General features: G+C 32.4%; 3 protein-coding genes across 3 annotated transcripts in view; 2 read left to right on the forward strand and 1 right to left on the reverse strand.

The window, feature by feature from the left end:
- The window catches only part of LOC145303888 (uncharacterized), a 48,989-nt gene extending 47,750 nt beyond the window's left edge, over positions 1–1,239 (forward strand). The window contains exon 11 of the mRNA XM_080145549.1: positions 357–1,239. Within this exon, the coding sequence (XP_080001675.1) occupies positions 357–507 (151 nt within the window). The 3' untranslated portion in view covers positions 508–1,239. The remainder of the gene's footprint in view (positions 1–356) is intronic.
- Positions 1,240–2,314: 1,075 nt separating this feature from the next.
- Positions 2,315–3,387, reverse strand: LOC145335416 (uncharacterized). Its single transcript, XM_080181162.1, has 2 exons — positions 3,319–3,387; positions 2,315–3,255 (listed from the first exon to the last, which is right to left on the reverse strand). Exon 2 carries the CDS (start codon positions 3,241–3,243, stop codon positions 2,605–2,607), a length of 639 nt encoding a protein of 212 aa, XP_080037288.1. The 5' UTR covers positions 3,244–3,255; positions 3,319–3,387; the 3' UTR covers positions 2,315–2,604.
- Positions 3,388–7,924: 4,537 nt separating this feature from the next.
- Positions 7,925–12,043, forward strand: LOC145304412 (uncharacterized). Its single transcript, XM_080146293.1, has 3 exons — positions 7,925–8,037; positions 8,707–8,773; positions 11,160–12,043. The coding sequence occupies exons 1-3, from the start codon at positions 8,017–8,019 to the stop codon at positions 11,459–11,461; spliced, it is 390 nt and encodes a 129-aa protein (XP_080002419.1). The 5' UTR covers positions 7,925–8,016; the 3' UTR covers positions 11,462–12,043.
- Positions 12,044–18,444: the final 6,401 nt, after the last annotated feature.

Here is an 18,444-nt window from a genome sequence, read left to right on the forward strand (position 1 = left end):
GGGCTGGTTGTCTGGGTTCAAACTTCGGGCGTTTGGGAAGTCTTTGATCGGATATTTGACTATAACTGCCTGGCAAGCACAGAAACCTTATTTTGAAATAAATTAAGAATAGGGAATGGATTTTTTTCTTCATTTCTTACCACTGCCGGGAGACTTAAACCCTTTTTTGGGGCTACTTTTTACCTTATATTACCTAAACTAAGATAGATTAATAGAACTCGAAAAACTACCCACCTTATATTCAATAATAAGATTGTTGGGAGGGGGGGAGGGGGGGCTCTGTGCTCGCTAATAACTTTGATGAAAACTGCCCAATAATCTTGTTAAATCTCAAATTAATAGGATGATAATTTCAGGATGTTACAAGATTACTACTGGAGCACTGGATGTGTCAACTTTAGAACTAAATTCAGCCACTGTCTACAACTTGAAAACTACCTCATAGAAATTAATAATATAAACGAGCATTATCAAAGTAATCAGAATTTTTGCCTTGAAAAATTGTAAGTACTTGTGGATAGGCTGTTTTTAAATAAATAGTTGAACAAAACACATATATGTATAGATTAGACATTAATATAAACTTTGAAAATTGTCTTTAATTCCCTTTTTTTCATGAACATTGTTGGATCTGTAAGAAATACGAAAGTTATTTTTAATTTTAAGATATAAACTATAATATATAATTATAGAATATATAAATTTATTCTAGGCTCTATTTAATATTTTTTATATTAAGCATACCATTTTAATTGTAAATTGGCATAGTCTTAAATTGGTCTTAAAGCAGTTGTTCAATTTAAAAGTTCAAATTCAGTTTCTATATTTTAAATCACGAAACCTTTGTAAAAATAAAATTGTACAGCATTGTTTTCTCCTTACCAATAGTTAAAGCTACTCTATAACTAGTATAGTAGACAATCATAACCGCTTCGTTTTTTTTTGATGGAATGATATTAAAATCAAAACTACGATTGATTAAAATTACGTTTATGTTTTTTTTCTGATTTTATTAAAGTTTGGTGATTTTTCTTTATTTAATCAAATATTGTCCAAACAATTTTTTTTACAATTTTTTTTAATTTTCTAAGCTTGTATTTGCATAGTTTTTCTTGTTATATTGTTTTTGCATAAAATAATAGATTGTGATAAAAAACTCCATGGACTGTATGTACATAAAATGCAAAGAATCATATGCATATTTTTTGTGTTATATTTATTAAATAAATTTGAAATTAATTTGGATTTTTATAATAAATATTTTCAGGGGATTAGGCGATAAGACAATGGACGATAAAGTTATTTGACTCATTGTGGATTAAATGGAATGGAAAAGTTATAACACTGCTATTTTGTACATTACAACTGATGAGAAAACGCATTTATTCCTAATTTAACAGTGTTGTTGTTGTTGTTGTAACCATGATTCTCTGAAGTTAGGACTCAGATTCACACGGAGACTGGAAGTGAGAATCCTTTGGCCAAGCTTCGCGCACAGCTGATTGTATTCTATGTTACATTACAAGCTGACTCGCAATTCTCGTGGAAGCTACTCAATTATTACATCACCCTGGCCTAGAGTTTTGGCAGGTGTTCCATATTAAGCCACCCTAACTAATGGCACTCTCATACGAGGAGCATGGATGAGGGAAAGCATGGTTAGAGCTGCTTGATTTGTAGAATCCTAACTTCCTACTGAGATGTAGACAGACTTACATAAGTTAATGATAGAGTAGATTCAATATTTAATTCAAAATACAAACAGTTTTTTAAGTATTTATTTATATTGGATTAAATGCAGTTTTTGGGTAAATAAGATTAAATATGTATACTTTATTTAGAAATGGTTAAATATATTAATAAGTCAAACTACTGATTATTTAAGCTGGAAAGTTCTGAAGTAGCGGGATGTCTGTTTGTATGTCAGGACACCAAAGCAGTAGGATGGCTGTCTGTTTAATTAATACAAATGTATTAATTAACTATGCACTTTGAAGTAGCAGGATGACTGTCTGTCTAATTAGTACAAATGTATTAATTAGCTGTATAACTCTGAAGTAGCAGGATGACTGTCTGTCTAATTAATACAAAGGTATTAATTAGCTGTATAACTCTGAAGTAGCAGGATGACTGTCTGTCTAATTAATACAAAGGTATTAATTAGCTGTATAACTCTGAAGTAGCAGGATGACTGTCTGTCTAATTAATACAAGGTATTAATTAGCTGTATAACTCTGAAGTAGCAGGATGACTGTCTGTCTAATTAATACAAAGGTATTACAAAGGTATTAATACAAAGGTATTAATTAGCTGTATAACTCTGAAGAGGTGGAATATTTGTCTGTGTTGAACTAGTTGAAGTAGTAGGATGTCTGTAAATAGCTGAATTGGTCTAATAAGACTCGACCCCAAACCAGATAGTATTCTGTGTAAGGACTCTCAATTGCAACTGACTAACTAAATAAATGTTCTCTTAAATGTTCTCTTAAATGTTCTCTTAACTTTTACAGAGCAATAAAGAGTAAATGATGTTTCTACTTTTAAGCCAAAACTTAAAACTGAATTATACTACATTTTCCCCCTCCTGACGCCGTCAAGGCTTCACTAATCTGAATCTACATCAGCAGCCATTACCGCATTATCTACAGCAGCAGCTACAGAACCCTCTTCAGCAGGCACTGAAGTCTGAACCTCCAACTCAGCACCAATATCTGGAACGTCTCCCTGAACCACCATCACCTCACTGGCAGCCACCGCCCCACTGGTACTCCCAGCCTGTTGCAGCTGCCAAGGTACAGCAGGTAGATCTTTACTTATTTTGCGCCTGATCTCGCTGAATATATTTGTCAAATGTCTCTGAACTTCTGCCTCTTTCTGTGACATGTCTAAATTAGCCCCCTTCACACTGGCCCCATGACTTGTCAAAGCATTTTCCACCTGTTGAACTACTGCTTCCACCTTTAAAATACATGTCACCTCTACTCTCAAATTTTTATTTTTAGAACCCAAATTATCTAACCCAACAGCAGGACGCTTGGCCACACCTCTTCTTGACCCTCCTTCGCCCTCCTCCAGACCACTTTGACCGCTCGGCCACCTGTCCCATGCATCAAGATTCACTTCCAAACCGTCGTTGCCAATATCATCATTATTCTTCAGAAACTTCAGAAACTCATCATTAAATTCATACCTGGGCCGCCCATCCTTATGCTGTCTTCTACTGGGACCAGCCCTATCATCCATTCTGTACACCACCTGCCGCCCATCCTTATGCTGTCTTCTACTGGGACCAGCCCTATCATCCTTTCTGTACACCACCCGCCGCCTGTTGGTCCTACCATCCTCCAACCTCTCTAAAGACCTCTCGTGCTCCTCTTGCAACTGACCAGGAACCAGCATCAACAGCATCGTCATCCTCCTCCCAATTGTCGGGAGTTCCATCATCATCCTGACTTTCAGCCTCCCGAGGCCGCTTAGGCCGCCGTCCACGCTTGCCTTCACCTTTACCCCGCTCTCCTTTTTCATCAGCCATATCCGAGCACTAGAACTAGATTCACCGTGAAATTTAGATCAGAAAAGATAAAGAGTGAAATTCCACAGAAACCTAAAATATAAATCAAGTTATAAATATAAAAGATATAACAAAACTGTGAAAAATCCGAGATAAACAATCTCAAAAAGTGATCGAATTCAAATTAAACACCACTTCCCCCACCTTTAACTCTGCAGCAGGTCTAAATAACACGTAGCACAATAAGACTGCGCCAAATGAGATGTAGACGGACTTACATAAGTTAATGATAGAGTAGATTCAATATTTAATTCAAAATACAAACAGTTTTTTAAGTATTTATTTATATTGGATTAAATGCAGTTTTTGGGTAAATAAGATTAAATATGTATACTTTATTTAGAAATGGTTAAATATATTAATAAGTCAAACTACTGATTATTTAAGCTGGAAAGTTCTGAAGTAGCGGGATGTCTGTTTGTATGTCAGGACACCAAAGCAGTAGGATGGCTGTCTGTTTAATTAATACAAATGTATTAATTAACTATGCACTTTGAAGTAGCAGGATGACTGTCTGTCTAATTAGTACAAATGTATTAATTAGCTGTATAACTCTGAAGTAGCAGGATGACTGTCTGTCTAATTAATACAAAGGTATTAATTAGCTGTATAACTCTGAAGTAGCAGGATGACTGTCTGTCTAATTAATACAAAGGTATTAATTAGCTGTATAACTCTGAAGTAGCAGGATGACTGTCTGTCTAATTAATACAAGGTATTAATTAGCTGTATAACTCTGAAGTAGCAGGATGACTGTCTGTCTAATTAATACAAAGGTATTACAAAGGTATTAATACAAAGGTATTAATTAGCTGTATAACTCTGAAGAGGTGGAATATTTGTCTGTGTTGAACTAGTTGAAGTAGTAGGATGTCTGTAAATAGCTGAATTGGTCTAATAAGACTCGACCCCAAACCAGATAGTATTCTGTGTAAGGACTCTCAATTGCAACTGACTAACTAAATAAATGTTCTCTTAAATGTTCTCTTAAATGTTCTCTTAAATGTTCTCTTAACTTTTACAGAGCAATAAAGAGTAAATGATGTTTCTACTTTTAAGCCAAAACTTAAAACTGAATTATACTACACTACAAAGTGCAAAGTCTATGTGGGGACTTGAACTAGGTTTCTCCCAACCACAGCATAGTGCGCTAACCACTACACTATGGGACACCCTAATTGATCAGTGTAGGGGGAGATACCGTATTTACCCCACCCGTATGTCGTTTTTTGATTGTTTTTTTCTGTTTAACATAGATACCACAAAATATATGTCTTTTTAAGTTAGGCAAATTGTAACTGGGGGGAGAAAAGACCGCTTGTCAAAATTCCAACTACAGCAGTCAAACCAATTAAAGTAACCTAGGTGTCACAATAAATAGGAGTGGAAAGGCGTAACTCATTACCATGCACAGCTAGAACTTTTAAGACAAAGATCGTGCAATCAAAGATTTGTTTGTCTGTTGGATATGTCTTAAACTTATAAAATAATCAGTTTAAGATTGTGGGAAAGTTTGCACATGCAAATTCTGTTCAAAATTACAAAGTAGCAATAAGTAATTTAATAGATATCGCTGGATACCTTGTGATATATGTATTAATTTATGTTAAACTAGCGGCTACGCCCCTAGAGGCCTCTAGGGGCACTTGAAGAGGAAAAAGTCGAATTTGATAACCCAATTTCTTATTTTAGATTTTAAAAGAAAAAGTAAAAAAAAAATTTTTGAGGGGGGGGATGCCCTTCCCCCTCATTTTTAATTTTAGTTAAAAAAAATTCAACAAAAAAATTTCGGGGCGGGGGATTTATCATTTTTTGGGGGGCTTGGGGGTGTCCCAACCCCCAAGAAAATAGTTATAAACTTTCCCGGGACCTATGAGAAGCTACCCTGTTAAGGAGAACCCGATTGGTTCAGCGGTTAGCGAGATCCTTCGGTACAGACAAACAAACACACAAACATCCTGTTACTGTAGTATAAGGATTTTGTTTTAGTAGATAATATTCTTACAACAAAAAGGTGATGTTGGTAAATAATTTATTGAATATTAGCGGTTTCGCCCCTAGCCTCTAGGGGCTTTGGCCCAAGAGGTTTAATCAAAGTAATTTTTCGTGTTTTAGATTTTAAAGAAAATTTTTTTTAAAAATTTGGGGGGGTTTTTTGGGGGGGGGGGGTAGTAGACCCAACTATTTTAATTTTAGTTTTAAAAATATTTTTTTGGGGGGGAGCAAAGCAGAAAAAAATTGTAAATTACAAATAAAAGTTTTATCTCTTTAGGTTTTGCAGTCGAAGCCACAATGAGCGATTAGGCTTGGCATTCTAAAACCTATCAAATTTGCATGAATAGAAATGACATAAGATTTAAGCATAACTTAGGAGCTTGTAGTGCAAATAAATCTGCGAAAAAGAAAGATTTGAAATGTTTTTTGTGTTTGTCGGGATTAATCTCTGCAGCTGCGAATGAGGGTGACTTGGGCTAACAGCGGTTTAGGGTTGCTGAATTAGAATTTTATGGCTGAAGAAATTGGTGGTGACTGAGGCTGGTTGACCCAGGTTTACGTTGGCGGATGCTGTCTAAAAATGTCCTGGTCGCCAAAAGATTACAGTTACACAGATAGAAAAACTAGGCCTTTGCCCAAGGGTCTATAATTCAATTTGTCTATCCGTCAGTCTGTCAGCTTCAGGGGAAATGTGATTTTCTCAGCTGCATTTAAAGATCGACGTTTGATTTTTTTATGAGGATTCCCTACGACAATGAGCGTCAAATTTGCAATTTACTTTGTTTCAAAAAGGTTTCGTGATTATTTATATTCTTAATTTTAACAAATCATCAAATAGTAAAATTAAATCTCCTTGTCTATATTCCCATCCATGATTTTTTATTCTTTGCCACTCATGGATGTTTTCATCCTTGTTGTATTTCTAACTTGATCCAATAATTTCTACTTGGATCTGGACCGTGGAAGAAGGGGCCTCAATTAAACATTGGCGTCAATAGATACAATAGTAAAATGTTTAAAAACAAGGATGACCACATGAGTGTCAGAACAGAAAAAGTAGAATAAGAAAATATAAGAAAAAACAAAATTGTAAATTTGTTGCAAAACTGCTAAAATACAGAATACTGTTATGGAAATAATCACATTTTTAGGACTTTATTATAAAGATGTTTCGCTTTTATCATTGTTGTAATGGGAACAGTATTCCAAAAATTAGACGAATAGGAAGATTATATAAAATATAAAATTGTTGTTAAAAAGGTAAAAATCAACATGTTACAAATGGATGTACAGACATTCTGGTAACGATTATAGAGTGGATAGTAAATTATACCTTATTGATAGAAGCATCATCATGCAAAATTTGAAATTGATAAGACAACTCTAAAATGTCAAGATTAACGAAAAGAGCCAACAGTTTAGGACGGACTGGCCCTGAGTATAGAAAAGCTTCGCTTTAAAAAAAATAACCATAATTGTCTGTTTTATGAGATTACGTTTTCTTAAAATTTACTTTATTGATTTTAATTTAGCAGCAAACCCACTCACTTTGGCTGGTTGTATAGCCTTCTATCTGTCAGTTTGTCTGTCCGTTCTTGAAAGGAGATACAATTACTTGTTCGACTTTGAGATAGGCGGCTTTCTGATTTTAATGATTAAAAATTTCAATTAATCCGTCAGTCAGTCTGAAATGCTATAATCGTCATAATGTTTTCTAAAGAGGTAGTTTCTCCTTTGCCTATTTAGATAGAAGGCTGATTTTCCCGGTAAATATTTTTCTTGGCCTGTCGGTCTGTCTGTAATGCTCAAGAGTACATTTAATTTCTTTATGAGAAATATGTTTTTCTCTTCATCTATTCAAGATAGTGTACATTTAATTTCATTAGGAGTAAAATGTTTTTCTCTTCTTCTATCTTTATATTAAAGTAAAAGGATCTATATGATGTTGTTTGTGTGTACCTAAGGACCTAACCACTAAACCGATATGGCTCTCTATTACCGGGTAGCTTCTCATAGAGCCTGGGAATGTTTATAAATATTTTTGGGGAGAGTACCGCCCAAGAAAAGTCGCCCCAAGATGTATGGTACATCTAATTTATTTAGGAGTAATATTTTTTTTCTTATGCTGTTAAAGATAGACGGCTGTATTTTTATAGATTAATAACTATTATATTGATGAAATTATTTGTAAAAATTCATATAATCAATTTTACTTACATCTTCTTGGCTGTTAAATGTTATTGGGAATATTGGTATTGCTTCTTGTTGTAGCCATCCTTGTTTAATTTCATTTTTATGGTAAAAAGTTTAATATTCTAACCATTTAGTACCAATGCATATTCACTTAAAAAGACCCCATTTAGAAATCCCATCTTTAGTAGGAGAGGATATTTAAAGTTAACATTAGTTTTGTGAATAATCAGTTCCTCTTAGTAACTTGAAGAAACAACATGGTTTCCAAAATTTTTGTCGTAAGTATAATATTTTGTAAAACCCAAAAAAATTAAACCAAATAATTTATATTCCAGGGCTCAGCAGCCATACATCAGCCGTAACTTAACCTAATATTCAAATCTGTCTGACTGCTTAGAAAATTTGTATAAAAAAAAGGATTGCCATATTCGGTCAAGTTTAGATTTCCAGCTGATTTTTTAGAATAGCAAAAGGATGATTTCCCCGATGCTTGCAGAAGGCATAGTAGTGGGGCTGCCGAGCCCTGATAAATTCTACACTTTTTTAGTAGCTTAGTTTCTCTATAAATGTCCGTATTTATATGTATGTAATGCACATGACAAAATAATAATTCTTTTCTTGACTATTTGATCATACAAATATTATTGTTTTCTGAGCACCTAAATGGATTTATATTTTTCTTGGATCTGCAGCGGGATAAAATAACAATCTCGCCCATTCCCTCCCCTCCTACTGGATAAACGACCAATAAGTGCGAGTTAACTGGATATTGCAACCTAAATTGACAATTCTACATCCATTCGTAAGTAACTAATTTACCATACATTTATAGCTGTTGATATTCAAGCCACAAAGCATTCTGTATTTATAGATGTTGTCATAATTCATTTACACTCAAGGAACTTATTGCATCTCAAAAAATATTTTGTGTTCCTCCTTAATTTAAGATTCCAGTAATGTTGGTGATGGTTTGCCTGGCTGTAGGTCAGAAGGAGGCTCCAGGGAAGCCCATAGGTAATTATCAGGGATCTAAAAGGATAATACAATAGCCGATATATTGACGGACATCCCAAATGATAATAGACAAAATTACCGCTTCTGTAGATTACAATTTGTGGTTGAAACATTTCAACACCAACCAATCAAAATTTAACAAAATCCCCCCCCCCCCCCCCCTCCCCAATGTTGTTCAGCAAACAAATAAGAAAATATTATTATAAAACTTTGAGGACTAGTTTATTAAACAGCCCCCTCCCTGGTAATTATGCGTTGCTATAACACAATGCACATTGTTGAGCACCCATCCCGTTTTAGTTCAAAATAAGAGGTGGGGTTGTTTGAGTTTGTTTATTACTGTTAGGTCAGGTCAGGTTAGATTAGTTTATTTGGATCATGGAAAGAAAACAAAGTCATTCCTAATTAGGACAGAAGTCACTGGAAATTGGTCTAAGGAAGGCTACTTATGTCCTTCATCTAACAAAATCTAACTTAAGGGAGGTGACTTGTGTCCTTTGTCTGACAAATTCTTACATTAGGAAGGCTGCTTATGTCCTTCAAGTTGCAAAACTTAGCTTTTCTGTCCTTCACATAGCAAAACCTCACAAAACATAGCATTTCTGTCATTCACATAGCAAATTCTTGCAAAACATAGCAAATTCTTGCAAAACATAGCATTTATGTCCTTCACATAGCAAATTCTTGCAAAACATAGCAAATTCTTGCAAAACATAGCATTTATGTCCTTCACATAGCAAATTCTTGCAAAACATAGCAAATTCTTGCAAAACATAGCAAATTCTTGCAAAACATAGCAAATTCTTGCAAAACATAGCAAATTCTTGCAAAACATAGCATTTATGTCCTTCACATAGCAAATTCTTGCAAAACATAGCAAATTCTTGCAAAACATAGCATTTATGTCCTTCACATAGCAAATTCTTGCAAAACATAGCAAATTCTTGCAAAACATAGCATTTATGTCCTTCACATAGCAAATTCTTGCAAAACATAGCAAATTCTTGCAAAACATAGCATTTCTGTCCTTCACATAGCAACTCTTGCAAAACATAGCAAATTCTTGGAAAACTTAGCATTTCTGTCCTTAACATAGCATTTTGGTCCTTCACATAGCAAAATCTCACAAAACATAGGTTTTTCTGACCTTTTTCTACCAGGAGATCAGAACTAAATCAGAACACACATAACAAGAGGTTATTAAGGGGTAATAATAATGAATTATCATAATTTATGCAGAGTTAAATGTATAATTGATAATCTTAATGTATTATGTAAAAACTCTTGTTATGTGTGTTCTGATTTAGTTCTGATCTCCTGGTAGAAAAAGGTCAGAAAAACCTATGTTTTGTGAGATTTTGCTATGTGAAGGACCAAAATGCTATGTTAAGGACAGAAATGCTAAGTTTTCCAAGAATTTGCTATGTTTTGCAAGAATTTGCTATGTGAAGGACATAAATGCTATGTTTTGCAAGAATTTGCTATGTTTTGCAAGAATTTGCTATGTTTTGCAAGAATTTGCTATGTTTTGCAAGAATTTGCTATGTTTTGCAAGAATTTGCTATGTTTTGCAATAATTTGCTATGTTTTGCAATAATTTGCTATGTTTTGCAAGAATTTGCTATGTGAAGGACATAAATGCTATGTTTTGCAAGAATTTGCTATGTTTTGCAAGAATTTGCTAGGTGAAGGACATAAATGCTATGTTTTGCAAGAATTTGCTATGTGAAGGACATAAATGCTATGTTTTGCAAGAATTTGCTATGTTTTGCAAGAATTTGCTATGTGAAGGACATAAATGCTATGTTTTGCAAGAATTTGCTATGTGAAGGACAGATAAACTATTTTATGCTAGATTTTGCTATGTGAAGGACCAAAAAGCTAGGTTTTGTGTGGTGAAGGGAGGCTACTTATGTCCTTCAGCTTGCAAAATCTTTGTTAAGGGAGACAAGTTATGCCCTTCATCTAACAAATTCTCACATAAGGGAAGCTACTTATGTCCTTCCTAGGAAGGTGACTTCTGTCCTAATTAAGGAATTGCTTTGTTTTCTTTCCATGATCTGTTTATTTTAATTGGGCAGCCTTGCAGGTATAAGAGCTAAAGGAATAAGCCTTGCAGGGGTTAGGTATAAGAAAAAAACCAGGCACTTTGTTTGAAAAGATCAAGACACTTTAAGGCTAGGTGCTAATTTGTCTAGATTATATTCACAGAAAATCCAGCCGCCTAATTTAAAATAAATGCCAAAACAAATCACATTTCCAACTAAGCATAGTTGACAGACGGCGGGACATTTGAAATGATAGAGCAACACTGCTAATAAGAATATGAACATAAATATCATTTATCCTGTAAGTTTTGATTTCTCAATTTGAAAATCTTTTTTAGACAAAGCTAATCCTTGCAGCCGGATAAGATGCCACTCAGATACACCTTTTTGTTGCCCTGGTACAGGTCAATGTGTCAGAGATCCTAAAGAATGTAAGTGCAAAGATGGAGATTGCCCAGACGGAACCTACTGTTGCCCTCTTACAGGTCAATGCGTCAAAAGTCCAAAAGAATGTCGGTGCAGAGGGAATGGACATTGTCCAGAAGGAACCTACTGCTGCAAGCCAAACCCCCCCAGTGGTTTCTGTCTACCTATTGGAGAGGATTGTCTTAAAAGAGAAGAAGCTGATGATCTTTCCTAAAAAACCAAAGGGATTCTGGGATAGGTAAATGGAATGTAAATCAATGCTTCCCTTAATCTAAGAAAAAGGGAGAGGGAAGTATCATATTTTTTTAAATTTACTTATCCCTGAAAGAATTATTTAGCCCTTATATTTTTTTTCTTTAAGCTTTTTTGTTTTTAATGTAAAATTTCAAAAATGTTAGAGAAAAATTTTAATTTCCATTTATTTATAATTAATACAAAACTTATTTTAATTAAGGGGCTACAACAGTTATATTTTTTTAGAAATTATACTTTTAAAAATATTAATAAAAATTCTAAAAGAAAAAAAAATCACAATGCACTATTATATGCACTGCACTTAATATTTATGTATATTTAATTATCTAAACTGTCAAACCTCGACTTTAATTAAGAACATTTGTTTTGATATTTTGATCATTTTTGAGGCAATAAAATCAAACAAAGATATAACTTTTTAAATTGATATTACAACAAAGTTTAGAGGTTAAAATGTTTAGTCTCCTAAAGAATAAAAAATCTAAATTTTTTTAATTATTGTAATTTTGATATCAAAATTAAATAAATACTTTCAAATGCCTTTTTTCACACTTAGCTCAAGAGTTGACTTTTGAGTAGTGAAGTTACTCTAATGTACATTTTGTCTACCAGTACGTCCGTAACGCTATGGGGGAAATGTGCTCTTTTGCTATTCAAGAAAGATGGCTCATTTTTTACACTAGAAAATATATAAAAAAAATTAAGCAAAAGGTTTCATGATTTTTTCCTGCAATATATGTATATTCTCAATTTTAACAAATCATCGAAAATACTCCTTGTTCATATTCCCATCCATGATTTTTGTGCTTCGCTACATGTGATTTTGGATGTGTGTCTGCACGTCAAGATACCTGTTACCAAATAGCATCCAGCACACAATTTACTTTGTCTGTATGGCGTGCTGCAAAAAAATATTCATTTTTGAAAGGTTTCGTGATTTCTATTACTAATTATCACACCTTTCTCTTTATGCCCACTGAACATCTGCTTTATAACTCACTTTGTCCATTTGTCGATCAATGATGTTTTGTCCTTCGCTTCTTATGGACTTGTTCATCCTTCATTACATGATAAACGACAATTATGCATAATTTTATTTCAATTATTATATATGTATGCCATAATTCAATAAATAATCAATTTAATGTGTGTTATTATTATTATTATAATATTATAACCCACTGTGCCTGTTTGTCCTTTGCTTATTTTGAACTTGTTTATCCTTAGTTACAATTATGCTTAATTTTATTACAATTATTATATATGTATGCCATAATTCAATAAATAATCAATTTAATGTGTGTTATCATTATTATTATTCGATAATTTCAGGGGTTAAAAACCTTTTCAAATATTACATTATCTAAATATCATATTTTATCCTTATATAAAAGTAACAGGATCTGTGTCTGTTTGTCTGTTCCGAAGGACCTTGCCAACCGCTGAACCGATATGGTTCTCCTTTACAGTATAGCTTTTCATAGGTTTATAGCTATTTTTTTGGACAGTACCTCCACCCACCCAAGAGAAATCGTCCCTAGATTTCTTCCAAAAAAATATCTTATAAATCGACGAATCCCCCCTCTCTCTGACGTTCAGTACCCCTAGAGGTCTCTAGTGGCGTGGTTAATAACACTAAACTTTACTTGTCTATTACATTTTTAAAATTTAAAAACGATTTGAATTCAATATTTTCCCTTTTTTTTCTCTCCACCAAATATTTGTATATCATATGTAGCCCTTAATTTTTTCTGGTCTTTTATGTTTTAAGTAATTGAATACTACGCATTGATTAGTTTTAATAAGGTTATTGGTAATTATCGAATCGTATTATAGACAGTTTTCCACGGATAGTCAAAGGAAATTACGGTTTGAGTCTGTATGCAAACCGTCACCAAACCCGATATGCCAAAAAAATGCAGGACACAAGGCTATTGTTTAAAATATGGATTTCGTAATCAATATTGAACGATGCCTTTAGGAACGGGGGTAAAGGGGTGATTACCCCCCCCCCCCCCCAAATAAAATACACGAATTTGGGAGTGCCGTAGGAATTCTTTTACGTTTTTTACTATTAAGATTTTTTACCACCCCTCAAAATGAAAAGGTTTTGATGTTCTTGATCAAATACTAAATAGTTCCACCAGGTTAAAACATGATAAAAAATACATGTTATAGTTTGTAATGGCCTTTAAAGTAAACAATGCACTGGGTGTGTCTATTCCAACAAAGAATGGCAAAATCCAAAAAAGAAAGCTCTGAAACGGTAGGAGAAACGAACATTAACAGTTGTAGTTGTCAGAACTAAATAATCAGAATATAAATGTATAACAGTCGAAGCAAAAATATAAGTAAATTTGTTGAAAAACTGCATAAATACAGGATATTGTTTATTAAGGACATACTTACATGTTTAATAATTGATTATAAGATGCTTCGCTTATAACCTTGTACTTTGTTGTCCTAGGAATCAGTATTTAAAAAATCAGATTATTTTATCTGATAATCACATAATCATCGGTAATCTAATGTATTTTTTAAATGATAACCCCCCCCCCTCCCCCCTCCTTAGACGGACATATCAGTTATAGAGCAGAGGTGGATTCTTAAAAAAAGTTTGCCCCACTAATCGCTTAGTGGGGCAAAATTGTTTTCGTGATATATCCACCCAAATCACATTAAAAATCTACAAAAAGTTAACAAAATCATATGAAAGGTTATGAACATAAGATTTTATTTACCTAATTTTTCTAGATTTTTCATGTGATTATATTGGAGGATTTTTCACGAAAACAATTTTGCCCCACTAAGCGATTAGTAGGGCAATTTTTTAAAGAATCAACCTTAGGTGTTCAGTTGTCATAAAAAAAAAGAAAAAAAAAGATGGATAGTATAAATCCTATAATACGAAGGAAGTATAAAGAAATTTTTTTTTCATTTTTGAAGCATGACCGACGGGCCAAACAAAGAAGCTGGTAGTAAAAATGTCTCCAAAAAAAGAGACAAATGTAACAATTACAAACTAATCCTATTGACGTCATATGAGAAGAAAATATTACGTCAATACCTTTTATATCTAAAATCATTAAACAAACTTAAGCCTTATGTAGGTTTTTTATTTGTTTAATAAAGCTATATCACACTACCATTGCATATAGAGGACTGTAAACCTAGTGTTAAATAATGAATAAAACAGCTAAGGAAACTGCCATTACTTTGCTATAATGAGGTTAAAATCAACAAAAGATTTAGGTTCGATAATTGGAAAAGGATAAAATAGATTATTTGTTAAAATTAGTATTTGTATCATTAAAAGCGTTTTATTCCCTTAATAAGTTTTAGAAAGGATTGTTTTCTTTTTTACCCCTAGGGACTTTTCTTCAAACGGGAGAGACTTTTAATGGGAGCTAGGACATTTCAGCACCTAAACTAATTATAAGAATCTTTCTTTATTTTAATTCTAATTTTATTTTTTTTAATGGATAAACAGCAATTGTTCTACTTTGCATTGTAAGTCTTTTTATTATAAGTAAAATGTATACCATGTAATTTTACAAAGCAGTGGGTTGGAACCTTAAAAATTTTAATAATATTAATAATAAGGAATCTTCAAATATATCCCAGGCTTGTAATCTTGCCTTTTAATCAACTTTGCAATAGACAATAGAAAATAATATGTGTCTTAACAAATAGTTGGTGCTGCTGCTCTGTGATTACAATTCATGTATGTCCTTTTACTAATTTTTTACAATTTCTTTAATTGTTGTTGTCATACATGTTTGTATTATGGTTTTGAAGTGCCGAAGAGCCAACATTATCAGGTCTACTGTACAGGGTTTTTCAAGAGAAAAGATTTTTTAAAACTTAATCATGAATAGAAAATAACAATTACAACAAATGCTTTATATATTTGGAAAAATTGTTCTGGTACATATATGTTTTCAACAAATTACATGCCTTAAAAACCGGATTTTCCAAAATATTTGATTCATAAATGTACCAGAACATGTTTTCCAATATATAAAGCATTTTAAATAAATGTTTTTTTTTCTATTCATAAATAAGTATAAATCATAATTCTAATTTTAGTAATATATTTAATTGCGACTACTGATTTATTCAAGCTTTAAGTTGGGCTATAATTTGTAGAGAAGCTTTAATTTGTCCTGTCAACAATATAATTTACACAAGAAAATTTCCAAGAATCCATTATTAATTGTTTAATGTTTGCTTTGGTAACACTTTTAACCTCAATTGCTGTAAAGTAATATATTACATAGAGTACATTTACTAAAATGATTATATATAAATTGAAACTTTTAAGCAATTGAAAAAAAATAGGAAACTAGGATTTTCAAGTGCCTAAAATATTCAAAATGCACTGCTCATTTTTAAACAAAAATTCATTAACAAAATAAGTATGAAATAAGTTTAACAATTAGTTAAGGGCCAATTTATAGTTTCTTATTTATTATAGTCGCTAATCCTAGTTTTATATTCTCATTTGATGCCTAAAAGTTTCACTTTATTCATAATCATTTTGATATTAACTTAGTTTTATGTAGTCACAACATATATATCCCCTAGGAAAGTAAATTTTGGGTTTTTCCATAACATTGCCTAAAAAGAATAGTTATCTTATTCATCGTATTATAAACGGCTTTCCGTGGATATAGAATGTACAATTATAAGACTAAAACCAGTTTTTTTCCCCGAGGTGCCGAAGGCACGGGCTAAAAAAACTGATTTTAATCTTTTGATTGTACATTTTTATATTCGTAGAAAGCTGTGTATAATAAGATGCTAGACATAGTTTTTTCGTATGGATGAGAACCGGTTCCTATCCTCCGGATTCGAATAAATACGAGAATACATTTTCCATTACTTTAAATTTCCAACATAGGGGTGGAAAGTAATACAAACAGGGCAGAACCAATATTGCTCTGACTTGGAAAACAATGACTAGTTCAAGTGTGATAGTCAATTTGTTTAGTCAAATTAATTATTCTCCTACATCAAAACATTACTAAGCCCTTAAAATCATGGTATAGAATTGAATACCAAAAAAACAAAAATTCTTCATCTTTATCTTTGTAAAGAAAAAATCCGATTTTTTTATTAACCGATTTGAAAAATATTGTTTCAGTCTAAAATGATTTTCAAATAACATACCACAATTTACAATTTTGACTAAATCAGCTGTTTTTAGGTATTTAATGAGATCTTATTCGAACTAGGAGCAATATTTTTCAAAACGGTTTTCAGATTCATAATCAGCATTTCAATACGGTCATATGATATGCAACATGCCTGTGTTTAAAGTAATTTAAATTTTTGGTTTTATAAGAGGGTGGGCACTTTTTAAACCCCCTGCGCGCCCATTGTTTTTGGATTTAAAAACCCCTTTCAAGTTTCAAAGGGTTTTATATTGGCCCAGTAACCCCTGCCAATGTCTACTAATGTGAAAATCCAAAAAAGATTGCAAATCGACCCGCCCTAATATACAACATGGTATTTTATTGTTTTTTTGTTGAAATTTCATTTTTTCTGTCAAGCTCGTAGTACTTGTTTTGGAATTAATTACTATTGAATTATTCTCGCATACTTCCCGCAAGTCTGGTGGGTATCACCAGCATCCTAACAAACATCGCCCTGTATGGGTGTAGACTCTAGTAATATCTTAATTCATTGATATGTTTTTTTTTTATACAACACAATAAAATTGTTTCATGGATGTTTCTAATGTTAGAATGTAAAGGTTATCTAAAAGCAGATTATTCATTCAATTGGCTTGGATTCAACCCTTTGAGCAAAAATTATGTTTAAAATGCCTAGCATATTAGTAATTTGCTGAATAAGTTCTGTACAAGTTCAAATTTTGGATCATTAAATAGACAATCCAATTATATAGAAAACTGTCTACTTATAATTGTAAACATTAATAAAAGCAGATTGTTACTTTTTTGCTTTTAATAGATAATCATTATTCCTTTCAAATACATTTAATGCATTTTGTTATAAGTTTCTACTTCTTTCAAAAAAATTATTTAATTATAAATTTTATGTAATTTATATGATACTAGCAGCTGTGCCCCTAGCATCTCGGGACTTGGTTGGGATTTTTCAGTAGTTATCAAAATCTTAAACTACAGACATAAAAACCTACTACTTTATATAATAGGATAGTTTTTGGGAGGAGGGGGGAATGACAACCTAAATTTTATAACCCTAATGATGGCTTTAGCTTACCCATCTTAGTTTAATTTTTGTGAGTTCTTCCCCCCCCAAAAAAAATTTATGTACAACCCTTAAAAACAACTTTTATTCAAAAACTGACATTCATAGCTTATTACTTAGGAATATATCGGGTTAAATTTCTTGTTAATTTATCATATTCATCAGAAAAACTTTAAATCCATTGTGAGTAAATGTTACATCTAAATATGTATGCAAAGAAATCAACAATCTTAAAGTGGTAAAGGTATTATTACAGCTTAAAGGCTTTTTCAAAATTACAAATATCCATCTCTTTCAAATATATCTTTATTTGAATTTAGCTTATTTTTTTACAATGTACACTAAATTGCTGTTGTTCTTTTCTAGCAATTGACCTTGTGCTTTTAAGTTGCATTGATTTTTAATAATGTAAAACCTTTAAAAATTCGGATTTTTATTGACTGAATTAGGAAATGAATTTAAGTGTTATTTCAGATTTCTAAAATGGAGAGAAACTCAAAAACCATATCAGCATACACAATGTCCACTTTGAAATCTATTGGAATATTTTCTGCGGGTGGAATACTCTTGTATCCAGTTGCTATCTTGCTGCAAGCTCTACCCCTATTGAGAAAGCAAATTGGTGGAATACTAGGAATGTTGGATTCCAAAGATTATGCCCATTTGTTTCCAGGTATTAACAATTTAAAAAAAAACCAATACTTA

Source organism: Acartia tonsa, chromosome 13, assembly GCF_053477335.1.
Source record: "Acartia tonsa isolate MP-2025a chromosome 13, ASM5347733v1, whole genome shotgun sequence".
NCBI lineage: Eukaryota > Metazoa > Arthropoda > Copepoda > Calanoida > Acartiidae > Acartia > Acartia tonsa.